We start from the raw sequence: 22208 nt of genomic DNA, 5'->3' as shown, positions 1-22208 counted from the left end.
AAAAAAAAAAAAAAAAAAAAAAAAAGCTGCGTCCTGCTTCTCCCCCGTCCCTCCAGCACTTGCGCCGCCATACAGCTGATCAGCGCAAGCCTGGGAGGGAGGGGTTAGGAGGAGGAATGAGGCGTGCTGGGGAAGAGGCGGGGCCAGGGCGGGGATTTGGGGAGGGATCCAATGGGGCAGTGAGGGGGTGGGGCCAGGGCGGGGATTTGGGGAGGGATCCAATGGGGCAGGGAGGGGGCGGAGTCGGGGCGGGGCCGGGGCGGAGTTGGGGTGGGGGGTGCGCGAGACAATTTGCGTCCCGGCGTGGGGCCCCGCACCTGCTAAAGCCGGCCCTGGGTGCAACCACTAGGCAAACTAGGCGGCCGCCTAAAGGCCTGCTCAGGCGAGGAGGTGGAGTGGAGGTGAGCTGGGGTGGGGGGGGGCACGGGGGGGGGGGCCCGCAGTAACGGGGGGGGGCGCACAGGTGAACCTCTCCCCGCCCCAGATCACCTCCACTCTGCCTCCTCCGCTGAGCGCACAGCCCCCGCTCTAATTCTCCTCCAATCGGCGCTGCAAGCCTGGGAGGGGAGGAGAATTAGAGCGGCGCCGGCGTGCTCAGCGGAGGAGGCGGACCGGAGGTGAGCTGGGGCGGGCTCCCTGGGCGGGGTTGGGTGGCGAGCGGGGTTAGCTGCCGTGGAGGGGGGCTCCCCGGGTGGGGTTAGCTGCAGAGGGGGGGTAACTGCTGCGGGGGGGCTCCTCTGGTGGGAGGGGCGTGGTTAGCTGCCATGAGGGGGTGGAGTTAGCTGGGTGTGGGGGTGGCGCAAGGTGGAAGTTTCGCCTAGGGCATGAAACTTCCTTGCACCGGCCCTGACTGGGAGGGAGAGGGAGGAGTTGATTAGCGGGGCCAGTGGCCCCAGATATGATTCCAACCCTCCCCCAAGCATGCACCATCCCCACTCCTCCCAGTGCCTCCCGCACGCCGCTGAACAGCTGTTCTCCCAGCGTGCAGGAGGCACTGGGAGGGAGTGGGAGGAATTGAGGGAGGGAGGGGGAGAAGTTGATCATCAGGGCCAGTGGCCCCAGACATGATTCTGCCCCCTCCCCAGAGCGTGCCCCATCCCCACTCCTCCCCATCCCTCCCAGCGCCTCCCGCATGCCACTGAACAGCTGTTCCCTGGCATGCAGGAGGCACTGGGAGGGAGGAGTGGGAGTTGATCAGCAGGGCCAGCAGACTCCCTGGAGTATGGGGTCCACAGACCCCAGTTTGAGAAACGCTGTACTAGAGGAATAAATAAAAAAGCCTTTCCACATTTCTGAATACAAAAATCTGACCCTCTCCAAAGATCCGTGTTGAAATCAGTAGAGGAATTAAATCTACCAGTGAACAATAGAAAATGGGTAGTGATGTGTCTGTTAGTAGCAAAACATGCAAAACTTAGAAAAGGATATTGATCACTCTTCCACTTGACCCAACTGTGACACTGCACCCCATAGTCTTCATAGTGATATTATTATATAATTATGGCATTATTATGATGCACATTATGCAAGATGGGTCATGTAAGGTGTCATTGGAAAAGTTATGATTTGCTGAATAGGGTTATCCTAATTTGTATGCATGTATCATTTTTGTATCTGATGTTACAAATACCGACTATGTATCTGTACTTCAAATGTAGTTACACCTGGGTAATGCTCAGTAGACAAGATGCTTTCAATCTAGATAGATGGTTGAGAAGGACCTATTCAGGGCAATGAGAAGCTTATCTCCCACCTGGTGAGCCTTCCTGAGAACACCCCAGATAGCCTGTAAGTAATAGCTGCTATGACTCTACAAGGACATGTGACCAGGCCACACGATTCTGGATTCCATCTTGGGATTTTAGTGTTTTTCCACAAACTGGTCTGGGAACTAAGTTTTGAAACAAAGGGTTCCTGCCATATGCTAAAGTTACATAAGGCAGGGAGTGACATTATCTGGGTTCTTCACTCCCCACACAAGAAGACTCCTGGAAACACCTGAGGAACAAAGACTGAACGGGGAGAAGTGCTGGACCCAGGCTAAAGAGATTTCTAGCCTGTGTATGAAACACCTGGGGATTCCAAGCTGCAAAACAAGTGTAGCTTGTGCCTTAAGAATCTGCAGCCTGCTTGTACCATTTCTCAGAGTGAGAAACTGCTAGTTCATATTCAATATAGCTAGTGCAGTGGTTCTCAACCTACAGCCAGTGGGCCACTTGTGGCCCAAACAGCACCCATGTGCAGCCCATGTGACATCCTCAACGCCATACAAGTAGTATATATATTGTGTAGATGCGGCCCACATAACACACACAGCTGCATATGCAGCCCACAGTGATAAATAGGTTGAGAACCACTTAACTAGTGTGGTAGACTTAGTTTTCATTTTTGTTTATTTACTAGGGAATCTGCTTTGATCTGTTTGCTATCTTTTGTAGTTAATACATTTGTTTTATGTTTTGATCTAAACCAGTGAGTTTGGAGTGAAGTGCGTGGGAATCTTAGCTCAGAGGGACTGTTGCATTTCCTCTCCACACGGAGGGGGAGGCGAACTGGATAATAAATTCATACTGGTTGGGGTTTGGACCAGGGCAGGACAGTATGGCTCTGGGATCCTAGGCTGGTTGTTATTGTGGCTGTAGCCTCTCTATTATTGGTTCACATGCAGTGGCTGTTTAGCGAGCCTGCATGTAAGTGCAGTTGGGCGTATCCCTGACTGTGTGTATGCTGGTGGAGTGTAAGACCAGGAGTAGGTTTGCAGAATGTCACAGCAGCACAGTGTGAGAGGGAGCCAGGCTGGTGGGTCAGAGGGCTCAGTGGTACCCCACTTCCAGGTGGCACCATGGGGGGAACCCATCACACCAACTTTGATAAAGATAAACACAGTTGTGACAAAATGGAGTAAAATAAATTAAAATGCAGTGTTACACAGGTGCATTAATATGGTTGGGGTATGTCATAGCCTAGACATGGCTGGCTTTGGTTTTTTGACTGGTTTTGGTGCCTTAACTGAGGCACAGAAACCTAAGTCTCAGCAATGACAAACCAGATAGTTCTCTCTGAAGCTATGTCTACACTGCATACCGCTGGTGGCAGCGCACAGGGTAAGTGTAGCTACATGGCACAGTGAAAAGCAGGCTGTGCCCACTCTGCAGTGTGTAACTGCATGCGTCAGGGAAAGGTTCCAGCAGGGGGAAAGCAGCAGGGAAAGGTTTCAGCTTCTCCCCACTGTCAGAGCCTTTCCCCACTGGGAAGTCTTTTCCTAGGGGGAGGGAAGTCTCTTGCAACAGGACGCTACACTGCTAATAGCAGTGCAGATGGGGAGGCCTGGCTTGGGCAAGCAGAGAGCATATATGGTACATACTCACACACCCCCATCCTTCAGGCATGTCTTTACTACCCTAAGCCATGCCTCACAGCTACACTGCTATTTATACCCGTGCTAGAGAGCTATACGCATATGTGAGCTACCTGCCATCAGAAGCAGCATGCAGTGTGGACCTACTTTGATTGGGGTAGAGGGAGTACCCAGGCTCTTCTTTTAACGCACCCTGTTAGGGAACATTAGAACCCTGCATAAAGCTGCTCAGATCTTTTGTGAGTTATTGTGATAAATGGGCTTGTTAACTCCACCAGAATCCAGATGAGCAATGGCAGCAGCCTCTGCTCAAGGAACTAAGGGAAGATGTAAGGAGGCCACATAGGAAGCCCTAAGAACAGCCTGGCTGGGGAGAAAGCTGAGGTGGAGGTTTATGTTCTGTTATCATTACCATAGAAAGCCCAACCGAGGAAGAGGGCAACTTTGACCTCATCCAGCTGCGCAGTGTATTTGGATCAGGTTGAGAATGACACCTACTCAGAGCTGGCTTTCAAGAAAAATACTGCCCATTGGTGAGGAAAAGGACTTCAACAGCCTCTGTGTCCCTGTTTCCACTGCTGTTCCACAGGGTCCTCTCCTGTTAGCTGAACTAAGACCCAGATAAGAAACTGCTTAATCGCATCTTCCCATGCCTGGAGTAGGAAGCACAGATTCATATTAGTGAATTTGAGATCACCATGCAGGACATGATGGAGGGAGAAATTAAATTAGGGACTGTCATTGGGTGGTCTCCCAAGCACCTCCCACCTAGCCTCTGGGAAGTCCCCTTGCCTCAGTTTCCCCCTTCAAGGGGCTTTTTCAGTAAATCACAAACCCTTTTGTCCCTTCATAGCCCTTCTTGGGTTCTGGTTTGTTAAATTAACAAAACATTCAACAAAGTTCTCAAGTCCATTTCCGGGCTTGTGTCTCATGCCCCAGGTTTCTCTGCTGACCCCCACTCACTTCAGCAGCTTCTATCCACACTCTGTTCTTCCTGGGAACAAACTCACTCTCCCAGTGCAGGACTAGAGCCTGGCTTCTTCTTGCTGCTCTTTACAGTGGAATCAGGTAACCCCTGCTCATGTGTGCTCTCTTAGTAACTGGGGTTAGGTGGCCCCAGCCTCGAGCTCTTAATGGGGCAAGTCACCCTGGTACAATGACATTTGATTAAATTGACAGGCACCATATTTAGAACCAAAAAGGATATTTTTTTTTCCCTCTCTCATATTCATATATATATATATATACACACACATACATACACACACACACACACACACAGCAGTTAGCCAGTGGAACTCATTGCCTCAAGGAATCACTGAGGTCAAGAGCTCAGCAAGATTCAAGAAAAGTTTAGACAGTTACCTGGATAATGAGAACATGCAGAGAAACAATAGATAGTATCTTTAAAAAAATCCAAAGTTTGGAAGAACATAAACACTCACGCTTTAGGGCACACAAGCCAGTCTCTAACAGATGGATGTTGGGAAGAAACCTGCCCATGGGAAAAATTATTACATAATTGTCCAGCTTTTGGGTTTTATTGCACCTACCTCAGAAGCATCCAATATTAGCCACTGTCGGACACGGTACTGGACTACATGAAACCCTGGTCTGATCTGTTACGGCAATTCCTGTTTGTGTGCAGGAGTTTTGGTTAATGGGGTAAAACCTTCGGTTTAATGCACAATGCAGATTGCTCATCCATCTTTACTAAGGTGGCTGTTTTCCACCTTGTTAAATGAGCAGTGTAGCACAGCATTACAAGCAGCGCAGAATAAGTTTTGCAAAATATACTGCTGACTAGAGACAAAGCTCTGGCTGAGAACCACTGGGGAAAAAAAAAAAAAACAGGATTGAAGCAACGATCATGAGATCACAAAACATTATCAGATTTTGCTAGTGCTAGATTGCAGTCCTTCAGAAAGGGAAGTAAACTGCATGCTTTATGGCAGGGGCTGGACTCTCAATGCAAATCTTATTCAATGACCTTGACAGAATTTAGATGCAAAAGTGATCAAAAGAAAAACAAACAGCAGCTTCTTGTAAGCCATTGAGGGGCTCTAGCACATCACCAAGGGCTGGCTAGGTAACCCTTCAAACCATTCCTCCCCTTGCTCAGATTACACAAGGAGTTTGTTGGTCAAGATCACCAGAACTTAATTAACTAGAACTTTTGAGTCAGTGGCTCTTTGATCTAACATTAAGCTAAGCAAACTAGGAGAAAATTCAGACGCTACAAAATCATCATCAGCTTGGCTTTAATAACCTTTTTATTTGGTAGCATCGTAAATAAACATTGACTCATTATCCTCTCTGTTCATCTCTAGTGGCTGAACCACAGAGGTTTGAGTCTGCTACATCCTTTGGCTAACAAAGCCAGGTCTTTTAGTCCAGGCAGGAGAGGATCATGCTTTTAGATCCACTGCTCCAGAGTTTGATCCCTGCTGCTGACAGCGCACCTAGAGATATCACATTACGACAGCAAGACCTGGCAGTTTAATACAAACAAAAAACTACATCCTAACGTGTTTGTAACTACCATCAGACCCCGTAGCTCCTCCAGAAGCCTGTTCTCCAAATCACTCATCATTTGGAGAAACAGCCTTATTCTCATCTTCATCCAAATGTTGCAGCTGTTGACGAGAAAACTCCTCAAATACCAGGTCTTCATCCTGGGCACTGAAATGAAGGAAAGACAGGCCTTTCAAAACGGCATACCCCCTTTATACTGAGCTCAGTTTTCCACTGGGAGCCCTTCATCGTCACTTCTCTCTTCCCCTTACATGCAGTGCCCTCTCACTTCACCAGTGGTGTCTTAAGTCCTGAACCAAAGCCCCCTGAAATCAATGGTGTCTTTCCATTGACTTCAATGGGCTTTGGATCACATGCCTACAACCCAGCCCTGTTGAGCCAGCTGGGACAGCAGTCAGCAGGTGTTTTCTACACCAGTCAGGATAGTAGCCATGGAAGTTTACTAAATGCTGTAACATGTCCTTCCCTGCTGAATAGCATCATCTCCAGCTGGACAGCTTGGAAACAGGAAGGGCCTTTACAGACTACTAGAATTAGCCTGTGGAACCGGTCTCATCTTGCTCATTCTACATTACGGTTCTGGACAAGACTAGGGGAATTTCAGATGCGTTAATTCACCAGGAGCTAGAATGACCAGCGGGACAATATTAAAAAGAAGCTTCATACCTCTCCATCACTGTAATTACCAGCACGCATAAAAAAGGAAAGAGGAGACACAGCAGAGGGTTAGAATAGAGTTTACTCTAAAGCTAAACAGGAATCTCACAAAATAAGAAGAGACAAAAAGATAACTTGTTTAGGAACTGGTGTTTTTTTCTGGAGCTTGAGGAGCAACCCAGAAAAACCTTATGTCATGAACTCTATCTCAGTGCATAAAATAATGGTGCCCGGATGAAGCAAAATTAAATCACTTTAGGGCCTGTTTACATGTGGAAACTGACTGGCATAGCTACAGCAGAGTAACTATACCATAGCTATAGCTATATCAGCATAACTCCCCATGTGGACGCTCAGGGCTTGACTCCACTTACTGGGGGAATCAATGCACGGCGATCGATCCACCGGGGGTTGAAGACCCGCTAAATCGACCGCTACTCGCTCTCCGGTCGACTCCGGAACGAGACGCATAAGGTAAGTCGATGGGAGAGTTTCTCTTGTTGACCCAGCGCGGTGTAGACACCGCAAAAAGTCAACCTAAGCTATTCACGTAGCTGGAGTTATGTAACTAAGATCGACTGTGCCCCATAGTGTAGACCTGCCCTCAGTCTGGAATAAGAGAGTTTATTCCAGTATAATTATGGAACTAAAGCTCTTAGTGGAAACATATTCCATCAGCAGAGCTCAGACATCAAAGGGGCTAAGGAGCTAAAAAAGAACTTCCCACACTGGCTTGCTAGGAACAACTGCTGTGAAAGGCGTCTGTGGGCTCACCTATTAGCACCAAACAGAGGTGATACTGTTTTGTGACACGGTGTTCCTCTTAATTGGTCTGTCACTCTTATTTAAGTAGCCAGCCTGAACCAGAAGAAGTAAGTCAATTAAATCAAACGCTGTACAGAAGACAAAGTGGTAGGGACCCCATTTCAGCTCTTTTCTTTGGCAGCTTTTATTTTAAAGTGCAGAGCTCAGAATTTTACACTTGCTTAAATCTTACACTTAACCCTTTGGCACTAGCTGAATGCATTCACACGATAGGATTTTAACCTATGCTTTCCCAATGAGGCAGCATTCATTGCTGCTCGCTTCCCTTTGGCTAACTTGGTGCCTTCAGCGGTCTCTCCATAAAGCAGTGATTAAGCATAGTGTACTGTGTTGTGGTGGTGGAGGGTTTTTTTTGTTTTGTTTTGGGGGGGAGGGGAGGGTGTCTGCTTTTCTGGTCACTTTAGTTCACCCAGTGACAGCTGCATCACCCACCCATCCCCCCGAGCTTAACTGCAGCCAGCTAGGCCAGACTGTCCCAGAAGTGGTCAGTGTCTGATTCTGGGTGTCTTAGTAACTTGGTGCCAACTCAGGACACTGAGCTCTTGACTCCCAGTGGTGTTAAGCACCCACAACTCCAGCTGAAGTCAATGAACGGATGATTCTCAGCACTTCTGAAAACCAGGCCTTTAAAGTGCATCAGACCCAGCACCCATAAACAGAACCGCCTAAAATTAGTGGATCCTTTTTTAAAGCATGGGTCTGTGTTTGTATTTCATACTCAGAGGGTCATTTACTGTACTCATTGACTCCATTAAGAAATCTGGGATGTATGAATCTCACCCAATGGTCCATGCTCAATTGAAATGAGTTGGAAATTAAATATTTAGAGCAATACTTTTAGAACTGCCATCACACACCGTTTTGCTTTTGAATCAGTGGTGTTAAATTTTTTTCTTTAAATACAGTCTTTTGCTTTTTCTCCCATTTGAAGTATGATAGTTACTAAGGAAACGATGACATCACTGATGTGGGCGAAGCTTAGTGGTATCCACAAGTGCAGTACGCAGTCAATTTTATATAACAGGCAGGGGTTTTAGTCAGATTTAGAGATTGTCAGGAGACGAGTTACATAGGTAGGTACTGTGCTATATGCAGCACCATAACACCCATGACACACTGCTAGGTAAGATTATGCTCCGAAAGACGCAATTATACTAATTTTAGCTTAAAGCAGCCTTTCCTTCCTACAGGCTCATTTGCTAAAGGCCAACACACACTAGCAGGGCTTGGGCCAGATTCTTGCGCCGATGCAATGTCATTCTTAGCCTCTTAGTTCATGTACAATTATCATGTAGCTAAAGTTCTCAAGAGCCTGAACAAGGCTATGCAATTTCTTGCAACAATCCAACATCTAAATAACTACAACTCGGCCTTTCAGATTTGAGGCGGGTGGGGGGAGTTGTCTCGCAGGACAAAAAATAGTATTTCATCACATGGTGCTATAAGCTTGCATTGTGCAATCAGAGCAATAAATCTATAGAATTAAAGTTGGGACAGATGGTAATTTCTATTATAAGCCTGATTTTTATCCTCTCCTAGTTCTTGGGGGGAGGTGGCGGAGCATGTTTACTGATATTTTTTTCAATTTTAGTAATTTTTGAAAAGTTACTATGTAGCTAAGTATATTACAGGTATGAAATAAGGTTTAAAGAGATGCAACCAATGTGTACACACTGTATGAGAAATCCAAGGCACTGAGACTATACAGAAATCTGAGAAAGGAAAGGTAGTAATCCGTTCCTGTCCGTCCCCCAGGCATAGAAATAAAAAAGGAGAGAATAGTTAGCAATAGCCCTACACTTCCGATATAAGCTTTTAACTTTCAAAACAGCACTGTATCATTTATAAACACATTTAAGGGACAAAATCTGCTGATGCAACTCAGCACAGCTCCATTTATTTAAATGGAGCTGTGCCAGCATAGACCAGTAGAAAATGTGGTGAGAGAAAGAGACCAAACCCTCGACTGCTTCCTCTGCTTCACACTATGTTTGAGATTCCCTAGGCTCAATTCATCCCTGCACAAATAAACATGCTGATACTGGATACATTCTATTTACTCTGACCCTGTATAATCCTGGGTGAGTTTTTTGGGTGGTGATGGGGCAGGGGGAGAAACAGAGGTGGAATTAGCTTAGCCCAGCCCACTGAGGGTATCTTAATATAGTTTTCTCCCCTGGCATTTTAATCCCACTATATTTTTGGCTTTATAATATGATCTCCTTCCTGTTTCTCAATTGCATCCCGCCCTTCCCCCCCTCCCCCCCCAAAAAAACGAGACAGCAAAGTAAGTAGGGAGGCATAACAGACAATTGGTAACTTTTAGCTCATCAGCAATAATGAAGGGAACAGAAAAGATGAGGACAACAACTGATCTCAAAGTCCCCACACATAAATGCATTTATCTATCCCTCTTAGAGGTTGCACAATCAGCTAAAAGAATTAGGCTAGGTCTACACTACCCGCCTGAATCGGCGGGTAGAAATCGACCTCTCAGGGATCGAATTATCGCGTCTCGTCGGGACGCGACAGTCGATCCCCGAATCAACGCTCTTACTCCACCAGCGGAGGTGGGAGTAAGCGCCCTCGACGGGAAGCCGCGGAGGTCGATTTTGCCACCGTCCTTACAGCGGGGTAAGTCGGCTGCGATACGTCGAATTCAGCTACGCTATTCGCGTAGCTGAATTTGCATATCTTAAATCGACCTCCCCCCCCCCGTAGTGAAGACGTAGCCTGAGTCTATCTCCTGGTGCTTCTAGATTCCCTAAACACTGTTTGCTGCAGCTCAGTCTCTGCAATTAACTTTTGATCCACTTAATGAAATAACATCTAATTTGGAACTAATGAAGCACATCTTTTTTCTCAGAGTTCAGTGAAAAACTGGTGGAATCACTATCACAAATCAAAAGCACGAAATCACTAACAGGAATAGTGACTAGAGATAATACAGGAAGCCAGAAACTGCAGGATCTGGAAAGATTTTCAGTTTACCATCTTAATTTGGTAGGTTTTATTCTCTATTCTGGGACCCTAAAACACACTCATGTTGTGTTTCTAAATCTGCTATGCAGGTTTCAAAGGGACTTTATTTTGTTCATTGTGTTTACTTTTTTGAAGTGAAGGCATTTCTTTCCCCAATTAACTGCTTTTAGGGTTCCCCACACAATTATTGGCGAGTCTGTCCTGTTATTAAGTTATAGAAAATCTACTATTTTCATCTGTATGATAACCTAAAAATGAACTGTTAGAGAGGACTGTGATTTAGCAAATGATATATGGGCTGCATCTTTGGTAAGAGGATGTGGTGGTGAAGCGTTTGAGAGGGATGTTTTGCAATCCTGAATTTCCAATGTATCCTTTTTAAGGCCAAGAAAAAAAACAGATCTATACTCTGGCTGAGACTGGATTGAAGTAAGAGGAAGACCCCATGGCTCTGGCATTAGCATTTTCCCATAGAGGCACCAGGCCTACTTCCATTGTTAGGTTGCTGAATGTTTGAACATGAGGGCACGTGCGCACACATGCTTATGTAATGAACTGTAGCTCCAAACAAACACCACAGCTGTCTGCATCAATCAAACCTGTAATCTTCAATTCCCATTCTATTTGAATTACAGGAGTAACAATTAGGTATCAAGAAAGAAGTATCTTTGCTGGGATCAGGCCCAAAGCTCATGCACAGTAGGACGAAGTATTACACTCTCCTAGTCAGATAAACTAATCCCAAGTATCTGCGTCCACAGGAGTGCAAGTCCATCTAGAGTGCTATTTTGCAACAAATCAGATTTGATTCCCAATGTTAGCCATGGTATACATACAGATGTGCTCACTGTTTGTTACACTTAGGGCTCATCTTCACTGCAACACCTAGCCTGAATCAGTACAGTCAAGTTAGCCTAGCTCAAGTAAGAGTGGCCACACTGCAAAAGGACAGGCAAGCTACACAAAGCAATTGGATTAGTATCTGAGGAGTTGTGCAAACAGTAGCTGGAGCCTGTAGCTGGTCACTACATTATTAGCTTGAACATCAGCAACACTGAAACTTCAGCTCACACCCAGACGGGCCAGCTAGCTTGAGTTTAAAGCACCCTTTAATTCGAGCTACAGATGTATTTGTGGACAGGAAGCGGGTTAGGGGTAACACAAGTTATATCTTGACCCAACACTGCAGTGAAGACAAACCCTTAGTTGTGGTAATGTTTTTGGGGAATAATTTAAAGAAACATAGTGAACTTAAAAAAAAAAAAAACCAAACAATTATGTCTGAAAATATATCTACTGAAGTCACTAGAACTGAAAAGTTAGTAAGTGTTCCCACCCCCAAACCCCGTTTATTTACATTGTGCATTTGATAGCAATTTGAGTGAAGTTTGCAAAAGTACCTAGATGATTTAGGAGCTTTGTTTTGCTTTCAAAAATGACTCAGGGTCTCCTAAGACAATGGGACTCAGACATTTTCAAAAATTGTGCTCTACATGACTCTGGAGCTGAAAAATCCTATGAATTTTCAATGAGACTTTGGCTCCTTAATCACTTAGACACTTGAAAAATGTTACCCTTGAAGATCTCCAGTCATTTCCACTGTTTCCTCTGCACAGTTAATCAGTTTCTCCCTTGCTGGAAAGACCCTTATAAACATCAAGAGGGGAGAAGGAAAAAATAGTTCTGATTTCTGTAAAGCAATCTTTAGTTTAAAAACCCGTATGATATTCTATTTAAATGGTGATCAGCAATGGAAATTTTCCAAAATTAGGAAGTTTATTACAAATACAATGTTGGCACAATGTCCCTTATAACGTCTTCCCCCCCTCCCCTCCACGTGTGTATGAAGGTGCCCTATTTTTATATTTTATACACATGCATTGAAAGAGTATGTGCCAACTTCTTGCAAATGTGGAAGCGGTCTTAATTTGAAGCACTCTGCATCTATTCAGATGTGATATCTGCCTGCCCTCCATTTCTCCTGATACTCTACAGTCTTCTGCCAAAATTATCTGCCTGAAGTGTGGGGAAGTAGAAGAGGGCTTTGCTGACAGCAAGCGTTCAAAAAACGCACCATGCCACACACAAAAAATCATGCAATTAAAAAAAAAAATCCATGGGATTTTGGGTTTTTGATTTGCCTCCTGCTTTGAGCCCTCAGGTTATACTCGCTAATATTTTCAAGCTTTTCTCTGCAGCCATGAGAGTTAGAAATATTGTAAATGAAAGGTGAGATTCTCATGCGCTCTTGATTCCAGCCATTGAGGCTTCTAAGAAAGACTCCAAAACATGACAACACTCATGATGATAAAGTCACAACAGTTGGCAACACTGTCTTCTTTAATCTGCTTGCTTGAGGAGTAACAAACCGTTTGTTACTCATTCCCTCCCCTGAAGTCAATGTGCGAAGCTTAGAGTCTGGTGTTTCTCATATATTTGTGGAGCCATGTGTCTCCTTAACACTGCTATGGAGCAAGCATTTAGTTCAAATGCTTTAGTTTTTTGTTTTGATTTGGTGGCTCAACTTCTTATCATGGAGTTAGAATATTGAGCTCCGCTGTCTTATTTATTCAGCATATCCTGCCATATACTTTATGGCCACTAGGTGTCTCGCTAGTTATAGTTCTGCCTACGAATTTGGTGTGGCATTTTTCCTTCTCTGTCGTGCAGTTTAAGATTCCCATCAAAGGGAAATCTAGTATGACAAACAGTTTTAGAAATTCCTTCAGTTCGCGGCGTGCTGGCTGCCTTGGCCGGGCATGGCTTTAATACAAATATGTTTTAAAAAATTAGATTACTCTTTTTAGACCAGGTCACTACCCAGCCTTGAACAGCTCTATGAAAACATTACACCCTATCCAGAGCCATGTTAGCTGGAACTGAGTTTCACTTCCTAACAAGGGCAAAATTAACATGGATAGGACGTTTAGTCTGTGCCCTGATTTGTGTTTTCTCTCTCTCGGTACCAGTGTCCTCCTCTAATTCAAAGCAGATTAAAGAAGACAGGATCGATGTCTGTCCCTTTCAAGTGGGGGTTACAGTTTAGGACAAAATGCCCATCTCTACAGAACCCTTCCCTTTTGTCCCCTCTGACCCTTTCCTTTCGGTACATCAGGGTTGGTTTGCTCATTTGACTTGGCATCACCTCTTTGCTAAACTTGTCCTGTAGTTCTCGCTCCATCCCAAAGAGCAATAGCTATGTTCTTGGGCACAACAGGATTGCACATAATGCCGTGCTTTAGCTTTGGGCATTTAATTTATTTATTTTGCGGGCCCAAAGACAGGGAGAGAAGCAGTGGAGAAGCAAGGAATTTTTCTTTGAATACTGTCTCTGCACACATGCAGAAGGCAGGGCAACTCAGCTAGAAGGGCCTAGAAACATCTAGCAATAAGGTGTGTCAGTTATTAGATAGGCTCAGTACCTGTTTCTGAAGTGGCATAAGAGGCCTCGCATAGGCACCGACTCAGTGGGTGCTCTGGGGCTGGAGCACCCATGGGGAAAAATTAGTGGGTGCTCTGCACCCACTGGCAGCCAAGCTCCCCTGCTCCCCTGCCCCACCTCCTCCTCCCCCCCGAGCATGCCGTGTCTCCGCTCCTTCGCCTACCTCCCAGTGCTTCCCGCCCGGCCGCTGCCAAATAACTGTTTGGCAGCGTTAGCACGCTCGGGGGTGGGGGAGGGAAGAGTGGGAACATGGCACGCTCAGGGGAGGAGGTGGGGCCGGGGCAGGGATTTGGGGAAGGAGTTGGAATGGGGCAGGGAGGGGGCAGAGTTGGGGCGGGGACTTTGGGGAAGGGGTTGGAATGGGGGTGGGGCCTCATGGAAGGGGTGGAGTGGGGGCGGGGCTAGGGGCAGAGTGGGGGCCGAGCACCCAGGGGAAAGAGGGGAAGTCGGCGCCCATTAGGAAGGTTCCATTTAGGACAAGCAGCCTTGCAGGTTCCTCACATATGCACCATCTGAGAGCTGAGCCAGTCAGAGCTCATGGGGGAAAGGTTATAAATACAGTAGTTGAAGACAGCCCTGGGGACTCAGTAGCTAATTGACCAAGAGATGGTGTCTGCTTTGAGGGCTTGTACCACTCTGGATACAGGCTACAGATTTCTGTTTTACCAGCAACTGAAACCAGTCAACTATTAATCCAAGGACTGGAATTTTGCTAGCTATAAGAATCCCAGACTTGTTTGCTGACAAGGCTGACACACATTTGGAAAGCAGAGAGAGACTGCCCTTCTTCTCAAGCTCTGAAGAGTCCAGGTGACACACACACTATATATTATGGCCATACGATAAAGCCTGAGAAATCATGTCTGAAAGAAAATCAGAGGGGAGGTGTTTGTGTGTGCAGGTTAAAAACAGAGAATTGTAAGTGTTTTGTAAATATTGAAATCTTGCATTTAAATGTGTAAAAGTAACAAAATGGAGAAGTTTGTCTACTGTCGAAAAGTGCTATATAAGAGCTAGATATTAGATACCAAAGCGCAAGTATTTTTACTATCTCATAGCTTTTGTTTAAAAGTTATTCATAGTTATTCCAAATGCTATTTACAATGTTTGTGTGTATTAAGTGTTTGATTACTAAGAAACTGTATGATGCTCTCTTTCTTTGAAGCTGACTAGGGACTGTTAACTATATTCAAGGTTTTACATACAATAGCCCTGAGATTTAACTCTGTGTAATGCTTTCCGAACATTTTGGAAGAGACAGAACTCTGACATGTGCTGCAGCAAAAAGGTAAAACTGAAGTGCAGGAAATAGGGTGGGAATAATAGAGTTTAACATAATATTACCTCAGCACCCACCTGCCCATTACATATGTTTTGAGGTTATCTGGCACAGCAAACTCAGTTCAGGTCTCTTCCCTGCTCAGGAGGAGATTCTTCTGCTGGGGGAGGAGGGGTTTAATATGATAGAGGTCTATAAAATCATGACTGATGTGGAGAAAATGAATAGGGACGTGTAATTTACCCCATCCCTTGACACAAGAACCAGGGATCAACCAATGAAATCAAAGGCATCAGGTTTAAAAACAAACCAGGAAGTATTTCTTCACCCAACGCACAGTCAACTTGTGGAACTTATTGTCAGGGGGATGTTGTGAAGCCAAAAGCATAACTGGGTTCAAAAAAGAATTAGATACGTTTACGGAGGGTAGGTCCATCAATGGCTATTAGCCAAGATAGTCACGGACATAAACCCATGCTCTGGGTGTCCCTAAACCTCTGACTGCCAGAAGCTGGGACATAAGAACATAAGAAAGGCCATACTGGGTCAGACCAAAGGTCCATCTAGCCCAGTATCCTGTCTACCGACAGTGGCCAATGCCAGGTGCTCCAGAGGGAGTGAACCTAACAGGTAATGATCAAGTGATCTCTCTCCTGCCATCCATCTCCACCCTCTGACAAACAGAGGCTAGGGACACCATTCCTTACCCATCGTGGCTAATAGCCATTAATGGACTTAACCTCCATGAATTTATCCAGTTCTCTTTTAAACTCTGTTATAGTCCTAGCCTTCACAACCTCCTCAGGTAAGGAGTTCCACAAGTTGACTGTGCGCTGCATGAAGAAGAACTTCCTTTTATTTGTTTTAAACCTGCTGCCTATTAATTTCATTTGATGACCCCTAGTTCTTGTATTATGGGAATAAGTAAATAACTTTTCCTTATCCACTTTCTCCACATCACTCATGATTTTATATACCTCTATCATATCCCCCCTTAGTCTCCTCTTTTCCAAGCTGAAGAGTCCTAGCCTCTTTAATCTCTCCTCATATGGGACCCGTTCCAAACCCTTAATCATTTTAGTTGCCCTTTTCTGAACCTTTTCTAGTGCCAGTATATCTTTTTTGAGATGAGACGACCACATCTGTACGCAGTATTTGAGATGAGGGCGTACCATCGATTTATATAAGGGCAATAATATATTCTCAGTCTTATTATCTATCCCCTTTTTAATGATTCCTAACATCCTGTTTGCTTTTTTGACCGCCTCTGCACACTGCGTGGACATTTTCAGAGAACTATCCACGATGACTCCAAGATCTTTTTCTTGACTTGTTGTAGCTAAATTAGCCCCCATCATATTGTATGTATAGTTGGGGTTATTTTTTCCAATGTGCATTACTTTACATTTATCCACATTAAATTTCATTTGCCATTTTGTTGCCCAATCACTTAGTTTTGTGAGATCTTTTTGAAGTTCTTCACAGTCTGCTTTGGTCTTAACTATCTTGAGCAGTTTAGTATCATCTGCAAACTTTGCCACCTCACTGTTTACCCCTTTCTCCAGATCATTTATGAATAAGTTGAATAGGATCGGTCCGAGGACTGACCCTTGGGGAACACCGCTAGTTACCCCTCTCCATTCTGAGAATTTACCATTAATTCCTACCCTTTGTTCCCTGTCTTTTAACCAGTTCTCAATCCATGAAAGGACCTTCCCTTTTATCCCATGGCAGCTTAATTTACATAAGAGCCTTTGGTGAGGGACCTTGTCAAAGGCTTTCTAGAAATCTAAGTACACTATGTCCACTGGATCCCCCTTGTCCACATGTTTGTTGATCCCTTCAAAGAATTCTAATAGATTAGTAAGACACGATTTCCCTTTACAGAAACCACGTTGACTATTAGAAAAACATAAACTGTTGAGCATGTGTCGGACAATTTTATTCTTAACTATTGTTTCAACTAATTTGCCCGGTACAGACGTTAGACTTACCGGTCTGTAATTGCCGGGATCACCTCTAGAGCCCTTTTTAAATACTGGCATTACATTAGCTAACTTCCAGTCATTGGGTACAGAAGCTGATTTAAAGGACAGGTTACAAACCTTAGTTAACAGTTCCGCAACTTCACATTTGAGTTCTTTCAGAACTCTTGGGTGAATGCCATCTGGTCCCGGTGACTTGTTAAATGTTAAGTTTATCAATTAATTCCAAAACCTCCTCTCGTGACACTTCAATCCGTGACAGTTCCTCAGATTTGTCACCTACAAAAGCCAGCTCAGGTTTGGGAATCTCCCTAACATCCTCAGCAGTGAAGACTGAAGCAAAGAATCCATTTAGTTTCTCCGCAATGACTTTATCGTCTTTAAGCGCTCCTTTTGTATCTCGATCATCAAGGGGCCCCACTGGTTGTTTAGCAAGCTTCCTGCTTCTGATGTACTTAAAAAACATTTTGTTATTACTTTTGGAGACTGGACAACAGAGATTGAATCACTCATTAACAGCCCTCTTCTGTTCATTCCCCCTGAAGCATTGGGCACTGGCCACTGTGGGAAGACAGGCAGGAGTGGCGCCAGGGTTTTTGCTGCCCTAGGCTGCAGCGCTCCTCCTCTGAGCATTCAGGGGGCCTGGGGTCTTCGGCGGCGGGGGTCCTTTCGCTCCGTGTCTTCGGGGCACTTCAGCGGCGGATCCCGGAGCAAGTGAAGGACCCGCCGCCAAATTTCCACCGAAGATCCGGAGCGGAAGGACCCCCCGCCGCCGAATTTCCGCTGAGGGCGGCAAAATGCTGCCCCCCAAATCCTGCCGCCCTAGACGACCGCCTAGGGTCGCCTAGTGGAAGCGCCAGCCCTGAAGACAGGATACTGGGCTAGATGGACCATTTGTCTGACCCAGTATGGCTGTTCTGATGTTATTTTGAGGTTTCCCCTACAGCAGGAATCAAGGCATTCATAGCGAGCATCATAATATGCAAGAGACTGCAACACATGGTGTAAGTAGTGAAAGCATGGAATGTGGCATTACTGACCTCTTATGTTCGGTTCCTCAGGCTTGGGGTGCATGAGACGGAATGGCAGCTCTGTGTTGACTTCACTTTGGGGAGAGAAGAGAATGCATCATACCTACATGCCCATTAACTCCTGTTCCAGTCAAGCTACACCTCCCCAGTACGATCTACCCGTGTCTACTAGATGTGAAGTCCAGTTCCACCCATCCCTAAAACTCAGCTACATTCAAAGTTCCCTGTCCTCACAAAAACCAAAACTACCAAGTTCAGATTTGCTCGCTCAAAACCCAACTGCAGCCATTGCTGTCTTCTACCATCGGTTCTAGCACAAGGCTTGCGCTTAATCCTAAATTACTTGTTTTGCTCCGCTCTAGAGACCATGCACATAACTAAAGCATGGACATTTTTATCACACTGGAGTATTCAGAGTCCTTTGACCTAACAGGTTAAGGGGTTTTTAATTTATGTGGGGGGTGGGGATAGGAGGCAAAGTGTCATGGCCATGATTGTGTGGTTTGGAAAGGCAGAAAATGTAGCAGCTTTACCTGGAGGTGAGATCTCCCAGCATGCTAGGTAAACAGAAAAACAAAAAGTGCTTGTAATGGGGTCTTTGCTCCATGAATACATCCAAAAAGGACAAAGCCTCCAGCTAACCACCCATGCCCTATTCTCTCTTCAGTCATCTAGCACAATGGCTCTCTGACGGTGGGGTTCTGATGGTCCGGAGCACTTCCAGGTGGTCCATCTGAAAGGCTTCCACACAGATATTTCCTGCTCACTGGAGCACAATCCAGGATCCTAAGGCTTTCAAGAGGTTCTTTAGGCCAATAAAATTAGAGAAACCCGAAGCCCATCTCCGCACCCTGCATTGTTACTTAATGTCTATCTTTGCTGGGTGTTTCTTCTGTGTAAATTCAGCTATGATCAATTCCGCAGAGGACACCAAAATTTGGGGTAACAAACACATGAGTGAACCAAAGTGAGCTAGAGAAATTAGAGCCGTAAGGGCTACAGGCATGGAAGAAAGATTCCATATTAACATAAAATCCTCTCACCAGGGTGGGAAAGAAAAAGCACATACAAATGGTGGAGTGGGCACCACCAGGAAGCCTCATCCCATTATATTACAGTGAGTTCATTTTCCTCATCTTCTTCACATGGTCTCAGTATTTTTTTTTTTTTTTTTTTTTGGTATAATCAAGTGCTCTAGGAAAGGGGAGATGGGATTTGGAATTGGAGGCTGGGAGGAGAGTTGTCCATCAGATCTTTAGTAGTTCGATGAGTTTATGAACCACTGAGTTATAGCAGCATCTCCACTGAATTCAATTCCCATTGGCCCTTTCCCCAAACACCCCCATGACTTTTCTCTCTTCTCCAGCACAATGCAATGCTCAAATATAAACATCTCTGCTCCAAAAAATTAAGCAAGCAAGAATAAGAAATCAGACTGTAAAGAATCAGATTAGGTGATACTTATGTATAAGTGTTACTTTGTCAAATCCATCCTATGGATGGGGAAGGGAAGGGGGTTCTGAACCTCAAACAGCAAATGTTCACATGGCTCCATTCACGGCTGCCCCCTAAATCCACAGGATGGATCAAAACACAAGCCAGGAGACCATGCAAGACAATAGTTATTTTATCATAACTACACACCAAACCATTGACCCTGTTTTAGATTATAAGAGGATAGAGACACAGAGAATCCGGTGATGCTGAATGCAAGTGCAAATCAACACTTCCCACCAGCTGAGAATTATTCTTGTCCCCTTCCATATTGCCAGTGATATCAGGAAGCTGAACTTCCGCCATGGAACTAAGTAGTGGGGGATGACACCAGCATTTCCCAGTAAGCTCAGTGGGTAGAAGGTCTGGACCACAGCATGTTTGGGCCCAGGGGTGTGCATCTCAGCCTTGTGCAGTAGGCAAGTGAGGACTTGTAGATACATTTTTGATTGAAGCTCTATTTGCACTCTTACAGCGTAAAAAACAACACATTTTCAAAATCATAGAGGAGGCTACACTCAGAATTGAGCTGCAGGGGCATCTAGCATCTGAGGAAGGTACTCCCCTTACAGATTGGGGAGAATTTAGGGCTGGCCAAGTGAGATGACATTGCCTAGAGGCTTCCAATCTCAAGTCAGCATGTTCTAAACTGCACCCCCTTTCTCCTAACTATGGACTGTACTGGGTATTCTACAAAATGGGCACATTTTCCATCTCTATTCTATACAAATACCAGGTGTATTGCTCTTACCCTGAGACAATGAGTTTCACCTTCACCTTGTAGGCAACCAGAATCCCCAGCACTGTCTTGTCTATCCCATCCTTAATACTACAGGGAAGAAAAAGAAAAAACAAACAGCGTGAGAACTACACAGTGCACTATTAGCAGATGGCTAGAGTCAAGCTGCCAAGTGAGCACATCCCATTCTCAGGGATTAAACATATTGAGAGACTTTGGGACAGCCGATACCCTTCCACACCTGGAAATATATCCTGGGGGGCATACCAAGGTGAAACAGATCCCAGCCTGAATGAATATAAGTCACTCTTCCAACTTGACCTGTACGCAAAACTGAATGTGATATTATAGGATATTCTCTCTCTACCCTCCCTTCCTCTGATACTCTCTATCAGTTGGTACCCTTCAGAATAGGACTCACATGGTACTGGAAGCCAAGTTGGTGTCTTCATCCTTTAACTTTCCATCGAGTGCTATGCCCCGTTTCTCACGGTTATTTGCCAGCAAGGGCAGAAGTATCAATGTCTTGGTGATGGTACTATTTGGCTGCACTTTCTCCCTTGGAGTGGATTGGTGGGTCGGGGAGAGAGGAGAGAGAAACACATTCAGTTTAAGTACAGATCTGGTTATGGGAATTTCAGAACAGATTGCAGAGCCGGGCACCAACTGAGGTGGAGATGGACATAGGAGACAGAAATGTTGAGGGTCTCTGGGTTAGGCTAAAAGGGGTAAAAAACAAGGGTGATGTCATGCTAGGAGTCTACTACAGGCCACCTAACCAGGTGGAAGAGGTGGATGAGGCTTTTTTTAAACAACTAACAAAATCATCCAAAGCCCAAGATTTGGTGATGATGGGGGACTTCAACTATCCAGATATATGTTGGGAAAATAACACAGCGGGGCACAGACTATCCAATAAGTTCTTGGATTGCATTGCAGACAACTTTTTATTTCAGAAGGTTGAAAAACCTACTGGGGGGAAGCTGTTCTAGACTTGATTTTAACAAATAAGGAGGAACTCGTTGATAATTTGAAAGTGGAAGGCAGCTTGGGTGAAAGTGATCATGAAATCAGAGTTTGCAATTCTAAGGAAGGGTAGAAGGGAGTACAGCAAAATAGAGACAATGGGTTTCAGGAAGGCAGATTTTGGTAAGCTCAGAGAGCTGATAGGTAAGGTCCCATGGGAATCAAGACTGAGGGGAAAAACAACTCAGGAGAGTTGGCAGTTTTTCAAAGGGACACTATTAAGGGCCCCAAAGCAAGCTATTCCGCTGGGTAGGAAAGATAGAAAATGTGGCAAAAGACCACCTTGGCTTAACCACGAGATTTTGCATGACCTAAAAAATAAAAAGGAGTCATATAAAAATGGAAACTAGGACAGATTACAAAGGATGAATATAGGCAAACAACACAGGAATGCAGGGGCAAGATTAGAAAGGCAAAGGCACAAAATGAGCTCAAACTAGCTACAGGAATAAAGGGAAACAAGACGACTTTTTATCAATACATTAGAAGCAAGAGGAAGACCAAGGACAGGGTAGGCCCACTGCTCAGTGAGGGGGGAGAAACAGTAACAGGAAACTTGGAAATGGCAGAGATGCTTAATGACTTCTTTGTTTCGGTCTTCACCGAGAAGTCTGAAGGAATGCCTAACATAGTGAATACTAATGGGAAGGGGGTAGGTTTAGAAGATAAAATAAAAAAAGAACAAGTTAAAAATCACTTAGAAAAGTTAGATGTCTGCAAGTCCCCAGGGCCTGATGAAATGCATCCTAGAATACTCAAGGAGCTAATAGAGGAGGTATCTGAGCCTCTAGCTATTATCTTTGGAAAATCATGGGAGACGGGAGAGATTCCAGAAGACTGGAAAAGGGCAAATAT

The 22208-nt window shown here is 45.0% G+C and overlaps 1 protein-coding gene across 1 annotated transcript in view; it reads right to left on the bottom strand.

The window, feature by feature from the left end:
* Positions 1–5602: 5602 nt before the first annotated feature.
* Positions 5603–22208, bottom strand: part of SAG (S-antigen visual arrestin) — a 30206-nt gene continuing 13600 nt past the window's right edge. The window contains exons 12-16 of the mRNA XM_026650174.1: positions 20749–20886; positions 20340–20417; positions 18628–18651; positions 18104–18168; positions 5603–6040 (exon numbers count right to left, since the gene is read on the bottom strand). Of these exons, the coding sequence (XP_026505959.1) occupies positions 5835–6040; positions 18104–18168; positions 18628–18651; positions 20340–20417; positions 20749–20886 (511 nt within the window). The 3' untranslated portion in view covers positions 5603–5834. The remainder of the gene's footprint in view (positions 6041–18103; positions 18169–18627; positions 18652–20339; positions 20418–20748; positions 20887–22208) is intronic.

Source organism: Terrapene carolina, unplaced genomic scaffold (assembly GCF_002925995.2).
Source record: "Terrapene carolina triunguis isolate 2854851 unplaced genomic scaffold, T_m_triunguis-2.0 Scaffold88, whole genome shotgun sequence".
NCBI classification, from domain to species: Eukaryota; Metazoa; Chordata; order Testudines; family Emydidae; genus Terrapene; species Terrapene triunguis.
Note: the sequence above shows the minus strand (reverse complement) of the source record. Positions and strands in the feature narration are given on the sequence as shown.